A 19,363-nucleotide genomic window follows, 5' to 3' on the forward strand; every position below is an offset into this window, starting at 1 on the left:
AGTTGTACCTTGCAGCATTTCCACTTACTCTAGTAGAAATTGTGAGGGTGGGGAGGTAGAAGATCAGGAGCTACAAAAAAAGGCAGGAGTGACCTAATTTGAAAGATGGGTGACATTGTATCAAACCCCCTGGTGGGGGTGGCAGGGAAACCTGGAAGTGGCTGTTTGCTGTGTCAGAGGTGGGCAAAACTCCAGCTATCTCTACTAGTCTGATCTGGGGGAAAAATCCTCTCAAAACACGTGGCCAAATCTGGGATTTATCTGGTGTGTGTGTAAGACACATTAACAAGCATCTGAGATTGTCACGCTGCTGGAAGCCCCCTCTGACATTCTGTCTCTGTGTCCAGCTGGCAGCGTGATGTCTGGGAGGTGTCTTCTAGTGACCTTGACTGCAGGGTGGCTCAGCTTCTTCGTGATTCCTCTCTTGGAGTGAGCTGAGCGCTTTGAAATCAGTTTGGGTGTGCGTGTGGCTGAGATCCTGCAGATCCGCTGTGACTCACACAGAGCTGCACCAGCGTTTGCTGAAAGTGCAGAGGAGCATGTGTGGGAGACGTGCGAACTGGTCCCAGCTGGTCTGGCAGAAAGATCAGCCCTGAGTGCGGTTTTGCAGCTTATCTGCAGGAGCCTAGGGAGAGGAGACCGCATCTCTCTGCCAAGTGTAGTGAAGGGGGGGTTCTTCTTTTGCAAGTAAATCCCAATGCTGATTCTTCATCTTGCACTTTCAATTTCCCTGGGTGCTGTGGTTAATTAGAAACTCTCCTGGCTCCTTGCCATCTCTTTCGGTTCTACAGCCTGTCTCTAGATTGCTGATCACTGACACTGAACCAGGCTCTGTGAGCTGGGGAGGTGCTAGGGTCAGGCTGAGAAGATATGTGCTCAACCCAGCTAGTCTGGAGTGTGGGCGGTGAGGGTGTAAGGGGGATGGATGGTTCTTAAAACAGGGTAGCCCAGTAGGCCTGAGCCTCACCAAGGTGAAATTCTACTGGGGGAGAGAGCCTGAGGCACCTCAGGTAGAAAAGGGTAATGGCGGATCAGGCCACAGGCCTGGCTGTCCATTCTGGATTCTCACAGATGGACTTGTCAGGACTCTGTTCCTGAACACGAGTCTGGTACACAGTTGGTCCCTCCTTGCATTTGTTATGGCTTCAGTGTGTCTTGCCTATTAGTGATACGATGATACAATTTTCCCCTCCCACTTGTCTTGCTTAATAGCTAGTTACAATGGACTACTGCCTGTGGCTGTGGTCACTTCTGTCTGGACCTCCTGTTGCAGGGTCTAAAATGCTGTCCTAGGCATATCCTGAGCATGTGGGAGTGGTTTTGCGTGCTGGCAACAGAAATGCCTTCTTTTGTTGAACTTAATCTTTTGAGTTTCCACACGAACTAGGGCTGTGAGCTGGTTAGTTAGAGTCTGGCTGCAGCCCTCAGGAAGCCCTGAAAATGATGAAGCAGGTGCCTGTAGGAAGCAGGCACATGGGGAGGCTTAGGAAGCACGGGAGCTACAGTTTTGAAAACTTAAATGTCATCCAGAGGTGGGGCCTGTTGTTGGTTGGATCCTTTTGCTTTCCCTGTCTCCTCCTGAGGAGCTCCCTCTACAATGGTGGTTGCCACAGGTGGCTCCCAGGGCCACCTCTCTGGGGCAGCCTGTGTGGAGTATCCAGTGAGTGTCCTTGTGTGGGCAGTGCATGGGGTGCTCTGGAAGTTGGGTGAAGAAGAGGGTGCTTTTCCTGAGAGGCTTTGTGGTTTTGGCTGCTGGGGAAGATTGTCACAACTCTTTTCTCCATCTTTCTTAGTCTCGTATAGCAAAGCGAGGAAGGAAGCTTGTGGATTACGACAGTGCCAGACACCACTTTGAAGCCCTGCAAACTGCAAAGAAGAAGGACGAAACCAAAATCGCAAAGGTAAAGCAAGCAGAAGGATGTGCAGCCATCCTTTCATTTTGGGAGGCCTTTGCATTTGCCTATTGAGCAGGTTTTAAGTGCACCTGTACCTCTTCACTGGGTGTGTTTTCATAGAATCATTTAGGTTGGAAAGGACCTTTAAGATCATTGAAGTGTCATGAACTGGTGAGGTTTTGCTAGGTATTTCTTTCGCATCTGTTTAGTTCTGGAAGGCAGGATGGTCCCTGTTATGTTGGTTCAGACCCACCATTATCAGTCTGCATCTCTCGGAGTCCAAGGCCTAGGCATGCATTTCCTCAGATGCTGCAGGACCAGTAACTGCCATCAGAAAAGCCCGTGTGCCTCTTGGGGGAGCAAAACCTTGCAGTGATCCAGAAAAATTTTCCAGTTTGTTTACTTCTTGGGGCTCTGTCTCCCCATCTTAGAGCGGTGGTGAGAGTAAGTGTTTGAGTGTTGCCCGAGGTTGGTTGTGTTTGTGAAGTCCTCTGATATTCTAGCACAGAGACCCTTAGGAGTGTGAGTTACAAGTTCATGGTTGGAAATGCACCCTATGCAGGCTTGATGACTGTGTTCTGCTGTCTATTGGTCACAATTACTGAATAATAAATATGGCTGAAAGCAGAAACCCAAGAGTTTTCTCTTGTCAGGGTGTGATTTCTTTCATGCCTGTGAACTGCTTGATCCAGGGTTAACTGCAGAGCATGTCCAACACACAAGTAAAGGATTTTATTTTTAATTAAAAGAAATTTCATTAAAATTAAGATTTAGATTTTCTTTTAAATGTAGCTGAAGAAACATAATAGCGCTAACCTTGTTCTAGAGGAGGTGCATGGTTTGAATACCTGCCCGGAAAATGAGCTGTGGATTACTCCTGTGCCCTGAGTGGATCTGAACCTATGTGCTCCACTTTGCAGGACAGGTTTTAAGGCAATAGAATAGTCCAGGGATGAGAACACATCTTTAATTCTCTTGAATGTGGCCTGTGGCACATTAGGACTCTTCAGGGTAGAAGCAGTGCAGGAAAGAAAGAGCCTGGATCTGTATCTTTTAACCAGGCTAAGAAGAGTTGTCATCCTTTGCTTAGAGTTATTTCTCTCTAGTAGGGGCAAATAGGGTCTATGTGGTTCTCCCGTGTGGAAGAAATAAAGATGCATTGTTCCCTAAGAGCAAGATCTGCATTTAATGGCCACAGTACTTTGAATTTTAAGCTGCAAGTCATCAGTCATCTGTCTACCCAGTGTATGCATTGTGATTAACCTTGACAGATAAAGGGGAGAGAGATTGATGGCTCAGGTGTCATTGCATCGTTTGTGTGGCAAAGCGAGTCTTGGTTCTATATGCAAGGCATGAGACTGAGCTGGTTGTGCCTCCTGTTCAAAGCAGTATTTCCCTGTGTTCTGGGGGTAAGAGCAGAATTTCGCTGGGGCGTGGTGTTATTATTGGTGTGTGCCTGTGGGATCTTTGCTGCAGTGGAAATGGTTTTTATAGGAATTTATCTACTCAGGTTGGTACCTGGTGATCTGCACCAAAGAGGCTGGCCTTCTTTGTCATTGCTGCACTCACTCACATTGCCCCAAATCCTCACATAAGATGTTATTGTCAAGGGATTGTTTGTTGCTCTTCTGTTAAAGTATGAAGAACAGTGCAGCTTGAAGAGTGAAATGTTGAGATTTAGGAGTTGGTTCTCTGTTCCTGATTCAGCCTGTGCAAGTGTCTCTTAGTACTTGATTGGACTCTTCGCCTTAGCCAAACTGTGTGCTGGATCAGATTTTTCCACCCTCTGTGCTTTAGGCCATAAACTCATGCATGGGATAATATGTGACACATTACATTGTCCTGGTCCTGTAAAGATGGGAGCAGTGAGTCCCTGAAAGTTACGTATGTATGCTCTTCCCAAATGGGCCGGTTTCACAGCCCAGGCTGTGTTCCCACAGTTGCAGTCACGCAGCTCTGCAGGGCTGTGGGCAGCAGCCAGGGCTCAGCGTGCACTAGTCTGACATAGAAAGTTCTCGTCCCTGTTCCTGTGACTGCAATTTTGCTCATGTGACCTTTGAAGTAGGGTTGTTCCAGCGTAAGGTACTCTGGAATATGATGACAAGCCCCTAAGAAAGGGAAATCATGTTTATGACACAGCATACAAATGGCAACTGACTTGATTGATGTTTCATGGTATAGTAACAGAAACAGCAATGCAAATACTTTTTGGCGCTATATAGTCTCTTTTTTTCTTCTCTAATACATGAATGTTCTTTTCCCACTCAGGACTCCTGCCACTTATTGCTAAACTCACAATCTGCCATTAAAATAAAGCATTGTGGACTTTCAGCTGTTGCATGCAAATAATTATGATGGTTAATTAATCCTGACCTCTCTTTAAGGAGCTCCCACTTCACAGCCATGACTTGGAGTAGAGTTGTCTGTGTGCTAGGTCACTAACAACTGTATCTGTTGCTCTTTGCAGCTGCCTGGCTGGTCTGCAGTATCCCAGCCCACACTGGAGCATTAATTACTGCTAAACTTGGCATGCTTCAAAGGATTCATAACTGATTGATCCCGGGATGTTTGTTTTTTCTCTCGCCTTGGTGATACTGGTTTGACCCAGCCTCTAAATACACTCACTGTTGTGGTTTTAATTTTTTTATCCTAAAAGATATATGTTTGTGTCTCTCTTGTTCTGTTTATTTTTTTTCTCTTTTCACTCAAACATGCTCCCTCCCCCCAGCCTGTTTCGCTGCTTGAGAAAGCTGCGCCTCAGTGGTGTCAAGGGAAGCTACAAGCTCACCTCGTTGCGCAAACTAATCTGCTCCGAAATCAGGTGACTGCTGATCTACCTGGCTCTAACCCTGCATGTGCTATTTTGGGCTCTAGATTGTACCATGCAACTAATCTTTAGGCAACGTTCACTCTAGTCCTCTTTAAGTGTGTCCTTGATACTCCTGACTCACAGGTGTACACATGGAAGTTGCTGACCAGTGAGTGAATCTGTGCCTGCCCTATTGATTTCTAATCAGGTGTGTTAATACTGGACTATTCTTTTCTCTCTCTGAAATAAAATGTGATGAAGAAAGGCTATGGAACAATGCCAAGGCAGAGGGTGATGTGATGTAGTTTCTCCAATTACTGCTTTCTTTTTCTTCTGAGAGAAGCAGTCAATTTTTATTGTTGCTGTTAAAAAAAAAAAAAAGAGAGAGAAAAAGGAGGAAACACTGAAAAATTGGCTTCTGCATTTGTGCTATTGAGTAAAGCCAGAAAAAAAGCCTCATTGCTTCAAAAGCAATTTCTATGGCTGCTGAATTAGGTTGTGACATTCTCCTGTGGTAAAATCCAAGTTTCCAAAATGGGCACTGTCCTGGATCTCGTGGTCTAAAGAGCTGTTTCCAGATATACAGAGTTTCAGTTTGCGTAGAAGAGGTGAGCCCAGACCAGGGAATTTGCACCCCGTGTAATATATTTGAACAGCTCCAGGTTGAGGTCATGGTTGCGTCATGTGGCAGAACTTGGCTGAACGTGTAGGTTATAGCATCTTGAGGGAAATGAGAGCAGCTCAGAGAAACTGTAGGGACTAAGAATTCCAATCCTACTTGCATAGGAGAAGTGTGGCTTCCTGATAAAATCTCCCTTGGTATTTACATTCGAGGTCCTTAAGGGATAAGAGGGAGCTGACAGAAAACAGTCAGAGAGAAGAACATACTTTCAATGGGCAAGGGATAGTAAATCATTACCCAAATTGGGAGAGCGCCCGCCGGTTACCTGTTCACAAGTTCCTGGTGAGCTAATCTGTTCTCATTCAGATGCTCCTACATCTTCACCTTCCTTGTCAGTGAATGAATTGGAGTTTAGAAACACTAAATTGCTCTCACCTTATGAAGCACCTGGGTTTTTCACAGTCAGTTTATGATTGCAGATCAGGGAAAAAACTAGATTACCACATCCATAAAGCCTGGGGAAAGAACAGCTGTTAGCAGTCCTGCTTAAGATGCATAGCAAAGGGAGGAAATATGTATCCATTCTGGATGGAAGGGAGAAGGACATTTGGCAGGCTGCTAGGGCTTTCCCTGTTCTTCTGCCATGCTGGGAATGATCTGCGCGGTTGTGGTTCTTGACTGGTCCATTTGGCTGGTGGTATTTCTGGAGGACTAGAAAGCAGGTATAGGAAGTTTCTCAAGCTACAAATAAATAAATTGGCTCTTGGATATTTTTGCCCTTCCCAGACTGGCTGGGGTGACAAGGAGTAATACCACTGCCCACAGATTGCCTAGAGAAACAGTACCTAAGAGTTCTCCCTCATCCCTTGCACTCTGATCTTAGGCTACTGAGACTCATTCAGTAATTTCACTGTACTGCGTGACTTTGCTCTAAAGCAGGTGACAAGGGGGCATGTAGTCTTTCTACCCTCTCTGTTCTGGGGGTGTTGACATCCTGCTACGTTCCATTAATATTTTCAGTCACCCCAGATATTTTCAAATCAAGTCCGCCTTTAAGATTTTCCTCTTTCATTCTTGAACTAAACAGTACTATTGGCAACCTTAGTTTTTTGTTTCTAATAGTGTGATTTTTGGGTTTTGTGTTTTTTTTTTTTTTATTTTAATTTTGATTGGGGACTAACAAAAAAAATCTCAAAGTATTCTGTACCTATAGGGTTTCCATCTTTTCTTCACAAACACAAGCAGGCAGGAGAAAAAAAGGCTTCAGTTTTTATATTTGCATGACTTTTAAGACTGAAGGTGTTACTGAGAATCCTAAATCTCATTAAGGTCTTGATAAAAGCAGGAAGGCTGATGACACTGCATTTATTGAAGAGCTTCAGAATGTTAAGCCTAAAAAAAAAAGTCCTTCCCCTTACCAGCAGCTGTGTTGCTGTCTCTTCTTGCCTGATAATTTTACAACTTCCAAGCAAAAATTCGTCAGCAAGACCTATTATTTCTACTGTAAACCCTCCAGTGCAAACTGCTGGCTTTTTAGGCCTTTAGCAGATACTAACAAAAACAATACAGTGGGGATCTTCTGTAAAGTCTCCTGGGGTGTTTGCTATTGCTTGCTCTCAGTTACAAATTTGTGACTTAGCTTTTTGAAACAAAAGGGAAAATGGCTTAGACCAGCAAATTCTTGCCTTTTTGCTAAGCTCCCCTGAAATGCTGAATACAGAGGAAAAAGCAACATCCTTGGTGCTGCAGTGATAACAGAACTAAATCTCTGTCTGTAGGAGAAAGCCAGCAAGTTGAGTCCTGGGCTGTGCTGCCCTTCTGAGAGGCAGGTCTGGCTGGGGCTGGTGGGGTCTTGGGCCTGGGATGGGGTGCACAGGTCTCCTCCTTACCCCTGCCTCATGGGTGTCTAAACTATTTACTGAGCAGTGTATAATTACCACAGTTCACAGCATAGTGTTTGAAGAGAAATGGTCACCAGATTGTCTGAAAGCACCAGGCTGGATATTGCCAGACACTCCTGAGTGCTGGGATGCATGATGGTAGGAAGCGTAATGGGGAATAACTGCCCCCTTATCACAACTGAACTGGTTGTGCTTGGCACTCTGAGCCTTGGCTAGGGGAAAGGTCAGGAAAGCATTTGTGTTGTCCAGCTCCTGCTCAAACCTTCCCCCTTTTAGGAAGGGAAAGGAAGAATTTTCTGAGATCACATTTTATGGGCCTGGGCGTTATGTCCTTCTGCCTCAGTTCTCCATCAGGTTGGCAAGGATGACAGCTGAAATAGAAAGGGCTGACAAAGAAGTGAAGAATTAATTCAATGCAGTACCTGGGACTGAGAGCACTACCTGAGCCACAGGCACTAGATGGATCCCCAATTCCTACAGCTACTCTGGAGTGAACGTTGCCTGTTGCTGATTTTGCCTTTGCCTCAGGATGTTGCAATATTCACATGTTGCTTTCTAGGTTCTTTGACCTTCTGAACAGGTAAACGAGAGAGGGAAAGACTGTTATTAATATCCATTGTATCTGAAAAACTAACAGCATTCAGTGGTGCCTCATCTCCCAGCTATCCCATCTCCTGGGTTAATTCTGGTTCCAGTCAAGTTTGGAAATTAGAATAAGATAAAACCAAAGGATGGACTGGAATTTGTTTCTTCCTTTAAAATGGTTATATTAGAAACATTCATTTGTAGAGAGATATTAAGGCAGAAAGAGTCTTTGTGATCATCATCTGTGATCCAGCATAAACTGTCTCTCTGTTTAAATTGGCTTTTTGTTTGTTTTCTGCAAACTCTCTCAAAATGTTGAGTTTTTCAGTGAGTGTAGTAGCGAAATACAGGGGTTTCTGGGTAGAAGCATCATGGCCCTTTCTCCCCCTGCCTGTTCCTCACAAGGTCTGCTTAACTTTTGGAATACCTCCCCGTTATGTCTTTTTCTGGGAGAAACTTTATCTTCTGATCTTGAGTACAAAGTCTTAGCATTGCCTTTGGCAGCAGTGGGCGACCCTCTGAAAGGTGGAGCTAGCTGGAAGGTAGGAGTTTCTGTGGCTTGCTCATAAGACAAGAGAGAAATAGAGAGTATAAGGGTCTCACACAACACAGTGAGGAACAGGACTCTGAACTGCAAAATATTTTTAAGTCCTTTCTCCTATCAATTCTATCTTTGCATATACTGGTCACTAAGGAGCTGTGAGCTGGATTTCTGTAATTAAGCTGGCACAAAGAAGATAAAACTTAATTTTGTAGAAGGGGTAGGAATCTGAGTGCAGGCTTGTAGAGAGATCCCATTCCCCAGTGGCTTGCGGGCTCCGCAGAGCCCCATGTCATCGTGACATTCCTACTGTTGTCACACACTAGGCACTCATGCTGATGTTCCTGTTAAGGTGTGTTATCAAGTTGCTCAGGCAGGGATTTGCTATCCTGCATCCCACTGCACAAGGTTATGGGAGAATGCTATGCTCTTACAAATTACAGAATAGAAATGTTTTAATTAGCAAGTTTCAAGGTTTAACTTGGAGCACTGAAAAGAGGAAGAGGTCACCTAGGACAAATATGGGAAGGGGACTGTGCTTGTTGCTGGTGTCTGCTGTCAGCAACAGAAACCAGGATCATCCTTTTTGTCACTGAAACCTGGCAGAATTCATGCATCAGTGTTGGGGTCTGTCAGTGTCTATGTCAAATGAACAGACCAAGTTTAAACTCTCAACTGGAGGAAGCGGTCCTGTATAAGGCATATTTCCTTTGGTATTGGTGGCCAACAGCCATCCAGGGATTGTTCTTGTATTAGATCCTCACTGATGAGAGTATGTGAAACCAAGACCTGCTGCTCAAGCACTCCAGCTTGGCCTCCTGCTGGCACAACTCTTGCTTTGCATACCCTTCCTTGCTTTTCCAGTCAGCTTTGTGAGAGTGCTGTATCAGCCAAGGATGCAGACCTCCTCCTGTCCTCGGAAGAGATGGGGCTTTGGCATGACCTCACCAGAGCAGAGAGAGAGTCCCCACGAGGGAGGACTCTTCTTCAATGCCATTTGGGATGGATTTCAACTCTTTCAGAGATCTGGCAAGGGACAGGGGCCACTGCTAGTTTAATCTGTGTCCAAGCCGGAGGCGAACTGCCTGACCAGTTCCATTCAGTTTTTGAAGCCAGGGAAATTTAGAGAACTTAAAACACATTAGTAGATGTTTGAATTACTTTCTGAGTATCCAAACAGGGAAATCCATTGAGAGAAAACCTGAGAGTAACACATGCAAACTGAAGGGGCATCAAGTCACTTGTGATGCAACCCTGGTTCCCTCATTTGGGATGGGGATTACCCTATGCCAGAATTTTGTCTGGTGTCCCAAGGAAGTCAAAAGTCACAGTTGTCCCAGTCCTGCAGGATACTTGTCTGCGCTGGATCTGACAATCTCCCTTCTCTGTTATTAAGGCTGAAGAAGAGTTAGTAAAGGCTCAGAAGGTGTTTGAAGAGATGAATGTTGATCTGCAGGAGGAGCTGCCTTCACTGTGGAATAGGTGAGTGCTGGAAGTTTTCCCAGGGGCTGGTTGGAAGGAAGCGAAGACTCAAGCTCTTGTATCACTGTTGTCCTTAGTTTGAACTGGGTGTCTGCTCTTGTTTTCTGGATCATCTCAGAGAATCCATCCTAGAATTCCCCCCAGCCAGGTTCACCCTGGGCTTTCTGTGCTTTGCTTCATGATCCTCATGAAAAACTCAATTTTACCACAAAGAGAAACTGTTTCTATGCTTCATCTGATTAATCCCTTTGCCCCACCAACTCTGCCCAACTTTCCTGGGCAGTGGCCCAGCTTCTGCTGTGGATGGCAGACAGAGCAGGCTGTGGATCAGTAAGATTTTGGGTGTGGAGCTGGCTGGCTGGAAGAAACATCTGCAGCTGAGTATGTCAGCTGACTAGTTAAGGGAAAATGAGATGTCAGAAGGGTTTATACAGTCACCAGGGTTGGAGAGAGCCAGGAGGTGATGCCTTGATCACTGTGTTTCACCATGCAAGATTGTGAGCACCCCATGAAGCAGCAAGTTTAACACAGGAGGGAGGATGAGACAAGAGGGTGCTCTGCTTTGGATGCCACTTTCAGGTTTGGACCAATGTTTAGCTTGGAGTATGAACTGGAGGACAGCAGAAGCTGATATATGGGGAGGGCACAGTGGAAAGCAGGCAAAATCCTCCTAGGGGTGTTCCAGTTTCTTATTTTTAAATGCAGTGATCACATCTGGGTTGGCAGTGCTGGTCTGTGGGTGATGAAGAGAGTGGGTGGCGGCAGGGCGGGAAAGGGAAAGCAAAGTGCTGATGTCTTCCTTCACTTCCCTTTCCTCCCAGCCTGGGTCAGGACTCTCCGCTCAAAGCAGCGTGTAGGCCTGACTGAGAAAGGAGCTGGGAGGGATTAGACATCTGGGTGGTTCCATGTGCAGAATGGTGATGCTGCTGGCCTTAGAGAGCATCTCCCTCCTGCTGTTGTTCCTCCAGACGGGTGCTGGTACAGCACTCTGTTGGCAGCTGGCAAGCTGGCTAGAGGAAGGAGGGTGGCAAGCAGCTGCTGGAATTTTAAGGTGCCACAGGTTGTTCAGAGGCTCCTGCTATTCAGCTGATCCTTTTGCTTTCCTGGTGCTCTCTGTGCCTGTCCTGTGCTTTCTTACTCTTATGCCCCTGAAGCAAACAGTTCATGCTTTTTGCTTCTCCTGGAGCCGAGAGACTTCAGAGCGAATTAATATTTGTCCTCCTGCCAATTCCCCTAGCTCTCCCCACACTTCCATCTGCGTCACAGCCTCTATTCTTTTCCTTTCCATCACCCTACCACTGGCTCTCTTTTAATATCCTCTTTTTTTTTTTTCTTTCTTTCTTTTTGCTCTCCCCACCCTGCACCTCCCTCTCCCTTTAGCCCAGCACATATTCAGATCCTATCCCCCCATACCTGGCCTTTGCTCCATCACCCCCTTCACTCTTCTCTGCTGCCCTTCTCTTCCAGCATGTACCAGACCTGACAGAGTAGAGTTTGAATGGGAATGGTGGGTGGGAAGTAGCAGAAGGGGCAGAATGGAAAGGTTTTGGGAGAGCATTGTGTCCATTATGTTCTTCTGTCTCATTTTTCATTTGGCAGTCGTGTTGGTTTCTATGTCAACACATTCCAGAGTATAGCAGGCCTAGAAGAGAACTTCCATAAAGAAATGAGCAAGGTAAGGCAACTAACAGCTTATCCTACTAATATACCCTTTTCTCACTGTTATTAAAAAAACAAACAAGACCCACAAACAAACAAAAAATCACCCCAAACTGAAAAAAACAACTGGAGAGAAGAGAGTATTTGCCCTATATCAGAGAAAAATGTTAACCCTTATTTTTTTATGAGCCGCTTGGGAGAAAGGCTGTCTGAGATCGTAATATAAAGGGATGGAGCACAGGGAAGAGACCACAGGACCATGCAGCAGTGGGGAGTTTGTGTCACTTGGCAGGGCTCGTTCGCAGATCTACAGAGGGAAGGGAAGCAACTTGCAGGCCTATCTCTTGCTGTCTTTTATTAGTTTGTCTACATTACAGATCTGTAACCTGGGCACTCTCAGCCTGGTATCTATTTTCCTCCTCCTCTGCTGCCTGGCAGCAAGTTGCTGTGAACCCTCATCTGTGTAGCTGTGGGGATGAAAACAGCAGGGACTCTGCCAATCTGCAAGTCAGCTGAAGACTGAGACCCACCTCACTCTGGTCCCTCAGAAAGGCACTGACCAGCAGTACCTCTCTGCTTTGGCTTCTTTCCTGCCCTGTGACCCAAAAGAAGGCATTTGAGTTCTTAGCATGGGCTTGCGTGGGCTACCAGTTGGGCACAAGTTGGGAATCACAGCAGTAAGCAGTGTTGTAAGCTGGTAGCGGCAGACCGGATCCTGGTGCTGTGTGTCAGTGCCCAGCAGAGACCTCAGGAACAGTCTGTGGGAAAGCCCCCCCTTGCCAATTTCATTTACAAATATGTTCTTGTTCTTTCACTTAAAAGCTAGAGAAGTCTTGAATTTCTTAGGTCTGTATGCTGCTCCTAAGAGTTGCACACCCTCTGTAAAGGTTGCACTAATCTTGATGAACGACTGAGAGCCCAGCTGGAGAACTCTTGTATTCCCTCCCCTCCCAATGTCATCCTGACAACAAGACAGCCGCTAAGCAACAAGCAACATTACAGTCCTTCAATTCCAAGCAGTCAGGGGCCCTCTGCCTTGGTGTAATGCATCAATTTTGAGCCCTGCTGACATTTCATGGGGACCTTTCCAATTAATAGCCTGCTTTTCCCCACTGAGGGATGAACTGATTGTTAAGAATAGGGAGGATTGTTATAATTATCAATTTGTTGCTGTTAATTTAAGTCAGCAAAACATGGGAAAGATGCTTGTTAGACAGGAATTCTCTTCTTGCATCATGTCTTGGATTTTTCTTTCCTGAGGAGTTTTGTATGAGAGCAGGGATTTTGCTTTATTCCTTAAGAACCATCTGTTTCTTATTACTGCTATAGCATCCAATTAACTGCTGGTGTTGCTGGCATGATGCCTCCAACATTGATTGCATTGGATCCCTCCTCCTACCAATGATAAATCTGGCATCTTGTCTTGTTTATGAATTGGACGTTTCAGAATAGGAGTGTCTGGAGTGAATATTACAGCCTTCGGTGCCAGGGAGAGTTTAACCCCTAATATTGCATCTCTGCAAAGATACCTAGGTGCCCAAACATAGATGGCCCAGGTAGCCTGTGAAGTCAAGGCCCGTTGTTGACTGGAAGTCCAGCTGCCTTTGGCTCCACAGTTGAAATGGCCATATCCCAAGCCTTGATAAGCAGTCTGAGGAACAGCTTTGGCTACAAATCCAGAGTGAAACTTCAGTTCTAGCACATTAGACCCTTAGGCAAACACTCTGCCCCCTTCTGCAATGGTACCTGGCAGCACACCAGTGAGGGCAGGTGATAGAGAAGCAGAGAGGATGATGTGTAAGGGAGACAGAGCATTCCCACGAGGCATCAGCAGCTCTTCAACAGTTTGAGTACTCTAGCATTTCATACTCCATGGAGGAGTGGAAACAGATGTAGAGCTGTCCTCTCTTGGGATAGCTGAGTATGTGTACATGTCCGGGCACAAGCCTGTGCAGGCCAGCCCAGGCTCTCTTCTGGCACTTGGGCTCATTTCTCATTCTTTTTCTTTCTTTTATATTTTGCAGTTGAACCAAAATCTCCATGATGTCCTGCTGGGTCTAGACAAGCAGTACTCAGGCAATGCCTTCCCCGTTAAAGCACAGCCCAGGTCAGTAACTGTGGGAGTAGTGTCTTTCCATCACCAGGGGAGGAGGAATAGGGATTTCTCTACCAGGGGTATTGAAACCTCCGTGTTGTCAGCTGGGGAGTGATTTGACTGCTTGCATATAGCCAGCCAGTGCTCTCCTGAGACTCCCTAGAGTGTGTCCAAGATTGCACTTGGGGCTGGGTGACGCAATGTAATACCTCTTACCTTTCTAGAATAGCATCTGGAGGCCTAAACTTTAGTGCTGATAGAGACCTAAACTGATAGACCTAAACTAGGTGCTGATAGTTAGGCAACTGACTCTCAGCTCTGCTTTTTTTAAAGTCGAATTCCATGCACTGACATGTAATACTGAGCTGCCCTTCCGTCTGGGTCCAGTTGCCCAGCACCTGTCCTGTTCTTTCCCTCAAAAGCTTCCACCATGTATCTGCAGCTTGGGAGCTTGAGCAACAAGAGCACATTTGTTTCCCCAGCCTCCTCTTTGGCCCTCCAAACTTGGAACCACCTGTCTGCCAAAGCCTTATAGTCCCTCCTATGTACCCAGCTGAGGTGTGTTTCCTCTGTGTGAGTTGTGGAAGTAGTTGCAGCCTCACTAATATGAGGCTTCCTGATCTCAGAGCACTTCTAATCTACATGTATGCAAGGAGTGGGTGTCCTTCAGGCCTTTAGTTTTCTTTCCTCAGTGGGGTCCAGTCCTGTATGGTTAAGTGCAAGTCTGCACATTCTCTAGCACTGAGAGGGGAGGGAGAGGTCCGACTCTGGATGAGGCTGTCTGGCTCCCATCCAAATGCGTGAGTGATGAAACAACGTCGGGCTCTGGCTTCCAGCTGCTGCTAATCCCACGTGCCGTGTGAGCAGGAACACAGCCCAAGTCCTCAATTGGTGTATTGATGGAGGGAGGAGGTGAAGTCAGCATGAAATAAGGGCAAGCTGTGGTCGGAGTGCACTGATTTGGAAGGGCTAGATCAGCTGTTGAGGCCTCTGTGCTTCCCTGTCTCTCCTCCCAGTTTAACCTCCTATTGCAGTTGTGCATAGACAACTTGTGTGTCTTGTTCCAGCTCTAAAGAAAGAGGATGTTTGAGTTGAATTTGGCCCCTGAATTTTGGATTGCTAACACCAAATTTCCAAGATGCTAGTAGGAGTGCTTCTTGCGAAAATAATATCTTCTTCCCAAATTAGCATGTGGTGTCTGTTGATCATCACAACCCAACAAGACTGAAGCCTTGTGAGGAGGCTGTGGTGCCCAGCCTCTTGCTGCCATGTGCCATGTTGTCTCTGATAGCAGCATTCTCCAGGGTCCTTGAAAGAGGATGAAGTAACAGGACAGTTGAAAGCTGTAGCCATTTCTTTCTCCAGCTCTTTCCTTCTCCTTCCTTTCTTCGTCAAGGAAGTGATGGCAGGCTGCAGTGACAGTCTGGCCCAGACATGTTCAGTATTGTTGTGGCATGAAGTTTTCTGGCCTGAAAGAACTTCCGATGAATAGATTACCTGTCCTCACGATTTCCACCCCCACAAACTACTAGCTTCATCTGGGGCTGTAACGGGTGTCTCAGCCGCAGTTCTGTGCTCTTTGGCTGGCTACAAGACCACATGGCCCTAAAAACTGAAAACGAGAGCACACACAGAGGTCCCTGTGCGGGTAGAAATCTGAGTGCTGCTGCTTCATCACTTACTCCCTGCATCTCGGCTGAGATGCCAGACCTGCCCCAGAGCAACTTTCTTCCTCCTGAGCACAGTGGAGCAGGGTGTTGTAGGAGGATATAGCAAAGGTTTGCCAGGATAGTAAATATATTTTGCAGTGACCAGGAAATGCTGTGAGGCACTTCTTTCTCTCCTGCACATCTGGCCTCTCACTGTGGTGCAGGGCTGGAGCGAGAGTGTGCAGGAGGAAATAGCCCCTGATCTGATTGCTTATTGTGGTCTGCAGCAGGAGCAGATGCTTCCCTAACCTTTCTCTACTGGGAAGGGGATTGGAGATGGATTCAATGGCAGGAAATGAATGAGGAGGTGTGAGAAGAGAGGCAATTATCTGTGCACATCATTATGACATTCATGTGAGGCCCTACAGAAGTATTTCTGTATCTGATGCTGGCTGTGTAGCACAGTAGTAGAGATGGAAACCTCAGATGTATGTTTGGGATTTGTTTCTGAAAGAGTTTGAGCATTCCGGGCTCAGATGCCTGGAAGACCTAGGAGATCTGTAGTGTAATTCTAGTATGATCAAACTGGAAAAAAATGTAGTAGGAAAGCTGCTGACTAGGTTCCATGTATAAGGCTGTGCACAGATCACATAAGTAAAGGGGAATGGGGAGCTTGTTTCTTGTGTACCAATATTTACAGGGGAGACTGAGGAGCTGTGATTACCTGTGGAAAAAAAGACATTTACAGTTCTCTGCTGGTTTATACAGTTTCCTTTTTCTTCTCGGTGTGCACCCTGGCCCTATATTCCAAAGAGCAGGGAAAACAGTAGTTTGCTCACATATATGTAGATCTTTGCCAGTCACAAAAAGCCCTCTCCTAGAAAGCAGGCCATAGCTTTCTAGGAACCGAGGGAAGTGTGCACGTGTTTCCGTGTGTGTGTCTGTGTGTGTGTGTGTGAGAGAGAGAGAGGAGATCTTTTCATCTTGATTACAGTGAGTTTTGTGGCACCAAGTGAATGGCTGCTCAGAAGCTTAATTTTTCCTCCTTGGTTTGACTGTGCCATCCTGTAACGGAAATGATTTGCGTGCCATCCTCAACAGAAAGAAAACTAAACTGTTCGCCAGGCTCAGGAAAAAGATGAGCAGGTACCGGTACGGAGAGCAGCATTTCGATACATGTTTGATTTAGTTCCTAAAGCTGGAGAGGCTGTTGCTGGACTCTAACAGCCTGGCACGTGTTAACCCTGTGATGGGAGAGGGGTCTTTGCATGATATGATGTGTTCATGGCCTGCTGGGTCCTGCTGAGATCTCTCTGTTTCTGGATAATCCCATTAACTGCTTGTGCGCCTGGTTTGAATCCTTGCTTCTTTTCCTATCTAAGAAGGCAGTGTGAAAGCTCAGACATTGTCTGTTCAGTTGCTTTTGTGTGACTAAGAGCGCAGTGCTGGGTTTTCCATGGGAAATAAGGGCAATTTTAATGATTAACAACTAGTTTTACCTAGTGGAGCTTGCCCTTTTAAATAGGTCTGAAATGCTGTGTTCTCATTCCCTGCCAGGCCAGAGAGGACCACGAGGCAGGTCTTTCAAACTCAGAAGTCCTGTCCTATCTACCTGTTGCAGCTGGGAGGATGATGGGATGGGAGAAGGATGCTTCCAGCTTTGCTCTTTACTTGCTCTGTTCTTGAGGATCCTCAATATCTTGCTCTATCCATTTAAAATTTTGTGCAGGGCTGAAGGAAAAGAAAGCCTGTTGTCTTGTATAAAGAAACAAATGTCAGCATCTTGCCTTTCAAGACAGTGATGGCATTGAATAACTGGATAGCTACTATGCCTAGAGTTACCGTAGCCAAGGTCAAGGACTCTGACAAGAACATGCTGTGGAGCAAAGTGGCAATTGCTGCATAATGGCATGGAAGCTTCCTCTGATTTTTTTTTTTTTCCTTAGTCTTTGTGTTGGTATTCTCTCCATGGGGTCCCTATAGGAAGAAAAAAAATAAAAATTCCCAAGATGATGTCCTGCCAGCAATAATGGTGAATAGGGATCCTTGCTTTTCTGATTTGGGCTTCCCACTGACTAGGGCAAGTCACACAACCCTTCTCTTTGTCTCTGCTATGCATCCTTTGTAAAGTGGGAGGTTGGAGGGTGGGGAATGGTAATTTCACAGGGAAGCTGATGGGCAAATTTTGATTTTATGTCCTCAAATGAAAAACAGAAGGAATGTCTGTGTTGTTACTATTCTGAGGTTTTCTGCTGTAGGAAAAAGACCATTCCCAGTAGTACTTCTCTGGATGTTTCTCCCTGGTCCTTGGTTGGACCAGTGTTGTACCTGCACCAGGCAGGAGGTCTAGTATTTCCAGTCACTGAGAACGGATGGATGCTACAGCAGAGGGAGAGCTAGTAAATCTCATCTTTGTGAGCTCCAGCCACAACATCCTCCTGTTTTGCCCTCATAAAAGTCCACCTGGTCCAGCAGTTAAGGTGCCTCACCTGGGCTGTGCTGGGGGTTTCTGCTGTCAGAGCAGCTGCGGGGGTCACAGAGAAATGTGCAACCCCTGGTGCAGGGAAGAAGGGTCTGGGACTTGGTCACTCTTTGATCTGCAGCAAGAATATACATTTGTGCCGCTGTATGTTTGGGTATGTAGGTGCCTCTTCCTTCTTTTTCCTGCCCCCTCTTTTTTTAAAAAAAAAAAAAAGTAATTCACCAGCTTGCTTTGGTGCTAAAAAATAAAGTTACTTTTGGCTAAAAAGCCCTGTCTGAGCCTTAGCTGAGATGCCAACCTCTTTTTCTTTTTAACTGGAGAACTTGGCAGGAGGTCACTGGTCTGTTTTCGCCATATTGAAAAGCAGGTTTCATCCTCTACCAGAGGATTGTTACAAGCACATGGGAACCCCATCTGCAGATGTTACTCTGCTCTTCTAGAACAGATGAGGTGGCCCCATGATGGATCTGGGAGCTCAGCAGCACTAAAAGAGGCTGGGGGATTTTGGCTTTCCCTTCAGCTTTAGTAACTGCATTAGACCCTGTTCCCAGCTCTCTATTTGCAGAAGAAAGTTGACACCCCCTTCCCTTCCCTGCCTGATATTCCTGGATTTGGCATCACTTCCCAATTGCTCATGGGAAGGAAAAAGAGAGAGCAATGACCTTGTTGTTTTGACTTGGTTTTACTGTGGTACTCACGTTTGGTCAGTGGGGACAGTACCCACACTCTTGCTTTTCCCTGTGTTTCCTGGAGCAAGCAGTCAGTTTGGAGACAGGACTTTGCTCTGTGTGGGCAGTGTGTGCTCCCTGGGGACCCATGAAGGACAGAGGATCCTGGTGACAGGCTCACTTGATGCTGGTTGCACTGGCTAAATGCGTGCAAAGCAACAAGTGCAGGAATGAAGGTGCTGCTCAGGGGACTGGAAAAGGGTCAGCCAAAATTAGCACTGGCATTTTCCAAGGGGGATCAGCCAACACATCAAACAAGCTGTAAATAGTAGTGACTTAATAAAGGCTTTAGTGTGGAGCCCTCTCAGCCCTTGTACGATGAGGGGAAGAAACTGGGCTGCCTCTCATGTGGGAGCCTTTTACCAATATATCTCCAAATTAAGTCACTGTCGGGCACCTAAAATAAGTCACTAAAAAGCTGTTTCATGGCCTTTAGAAAATAAGCCTGAATTCCTTTCTCACTGGGGGAAATGGCCTCTTCAGGTCCTTAGAAGGAAAAGTCTACCCTTGTGTTGGTAGGCCAGCTGACAGACAGTAGTCCCAATATTCCCAATGTAGTCTGGGCGTTTGAGGAGTCCCAGCAGTCTAGCTATAGATCGCTGTCCCCCATCTTCTCCAAAGTGCTTTCAACTCCAGAGAAGGTAACATGTAATTTTTTCCCCAGCTCTAGCATCAGAAGACATTTTCTGTTGTTTCCTGCTGTTCCCTGGTGACTCCCATTTAGAGCGGGACTTCCTTACCTTCACCCTCCAACCATTACTTCTTTTAATCTGTAGCACGACCTTATCAATTTTTCAGAATCCTTCACACAACCTACTGTTTTGAAGTGATTTCTGGGGACCTCTGAGGAAGGACACTGTAGGTATATCAGTCAAATTGAAGAGCTGCAGGGGTTGGCATACATGTTCTTGTTCC

The 19,363-nt window shown here is 46.1% G+C and overlaps 1 protein-coding gene across 10 annotated transcripts in view; it reads left to right on the forward strand.

Annotated features, from left to right (window-relative positions):
* The window catches only part of BIN1 (bridging integrator 1), a 101,588-nt gene that overhangs the window by 56,155 nt on the left and 26,070 nt on the right, over nucleotides 1-19,363 (forward strand). For 4 of the 10 annotated variants that reach the window (XM_074873525.1, XM_074873526.1, XM_074873529.1 and 1 more), the window contains exons 6-11: nucleotides 1,794-1,901; nucleotides 4,624-4,716; nucleotides 9,750-9,835; nucleotides 11,435-11,510; nucleotides 13,519-13,601; nucleotides 16,340-16,384. In XM_074873525.1, coding sequence (XP_074729626.1) covers nucleotides 1,794-1,901; nucleotides 4,624-4,716; nucleotides 9,750-9,835; nucleotides 11,435-11,510; nucleotides 13,519-13,601; nucleotides 16,340-16,384 — 491 coding nt within the window. The remainder of the gene's footprint in view (nucleotides 1-1,793; nucleotides 1,902-4,623; nucleotides 4,717-9,749; nucleotides 9,836-11,434; nucleotides 11,511-13,518; nucleotides 13,602-16,339; nucleotides 16,385-19,363) is intronic. The other 6 variants (XM_074873527.1, XM_074873531.1, XM_074873528.1 and 3 more) reach the window with 3 other exon arrangements.

This window comes from Strix uralensis, chromosome 6 (assembly GCF_047716275.1).
Source record: "Strix uralensis isolate ZFMK-TIS-50842 chromosome 6, bStrUra1, whole genome shotgun sequence".
In the NCBI taxonomy this organism is placed as follows: domain Eukaryota; kingdom Metazoa; phylum Chordata; class Aves; order Strigiformes; family Strigidae; genus Strix; species Strix uralensis.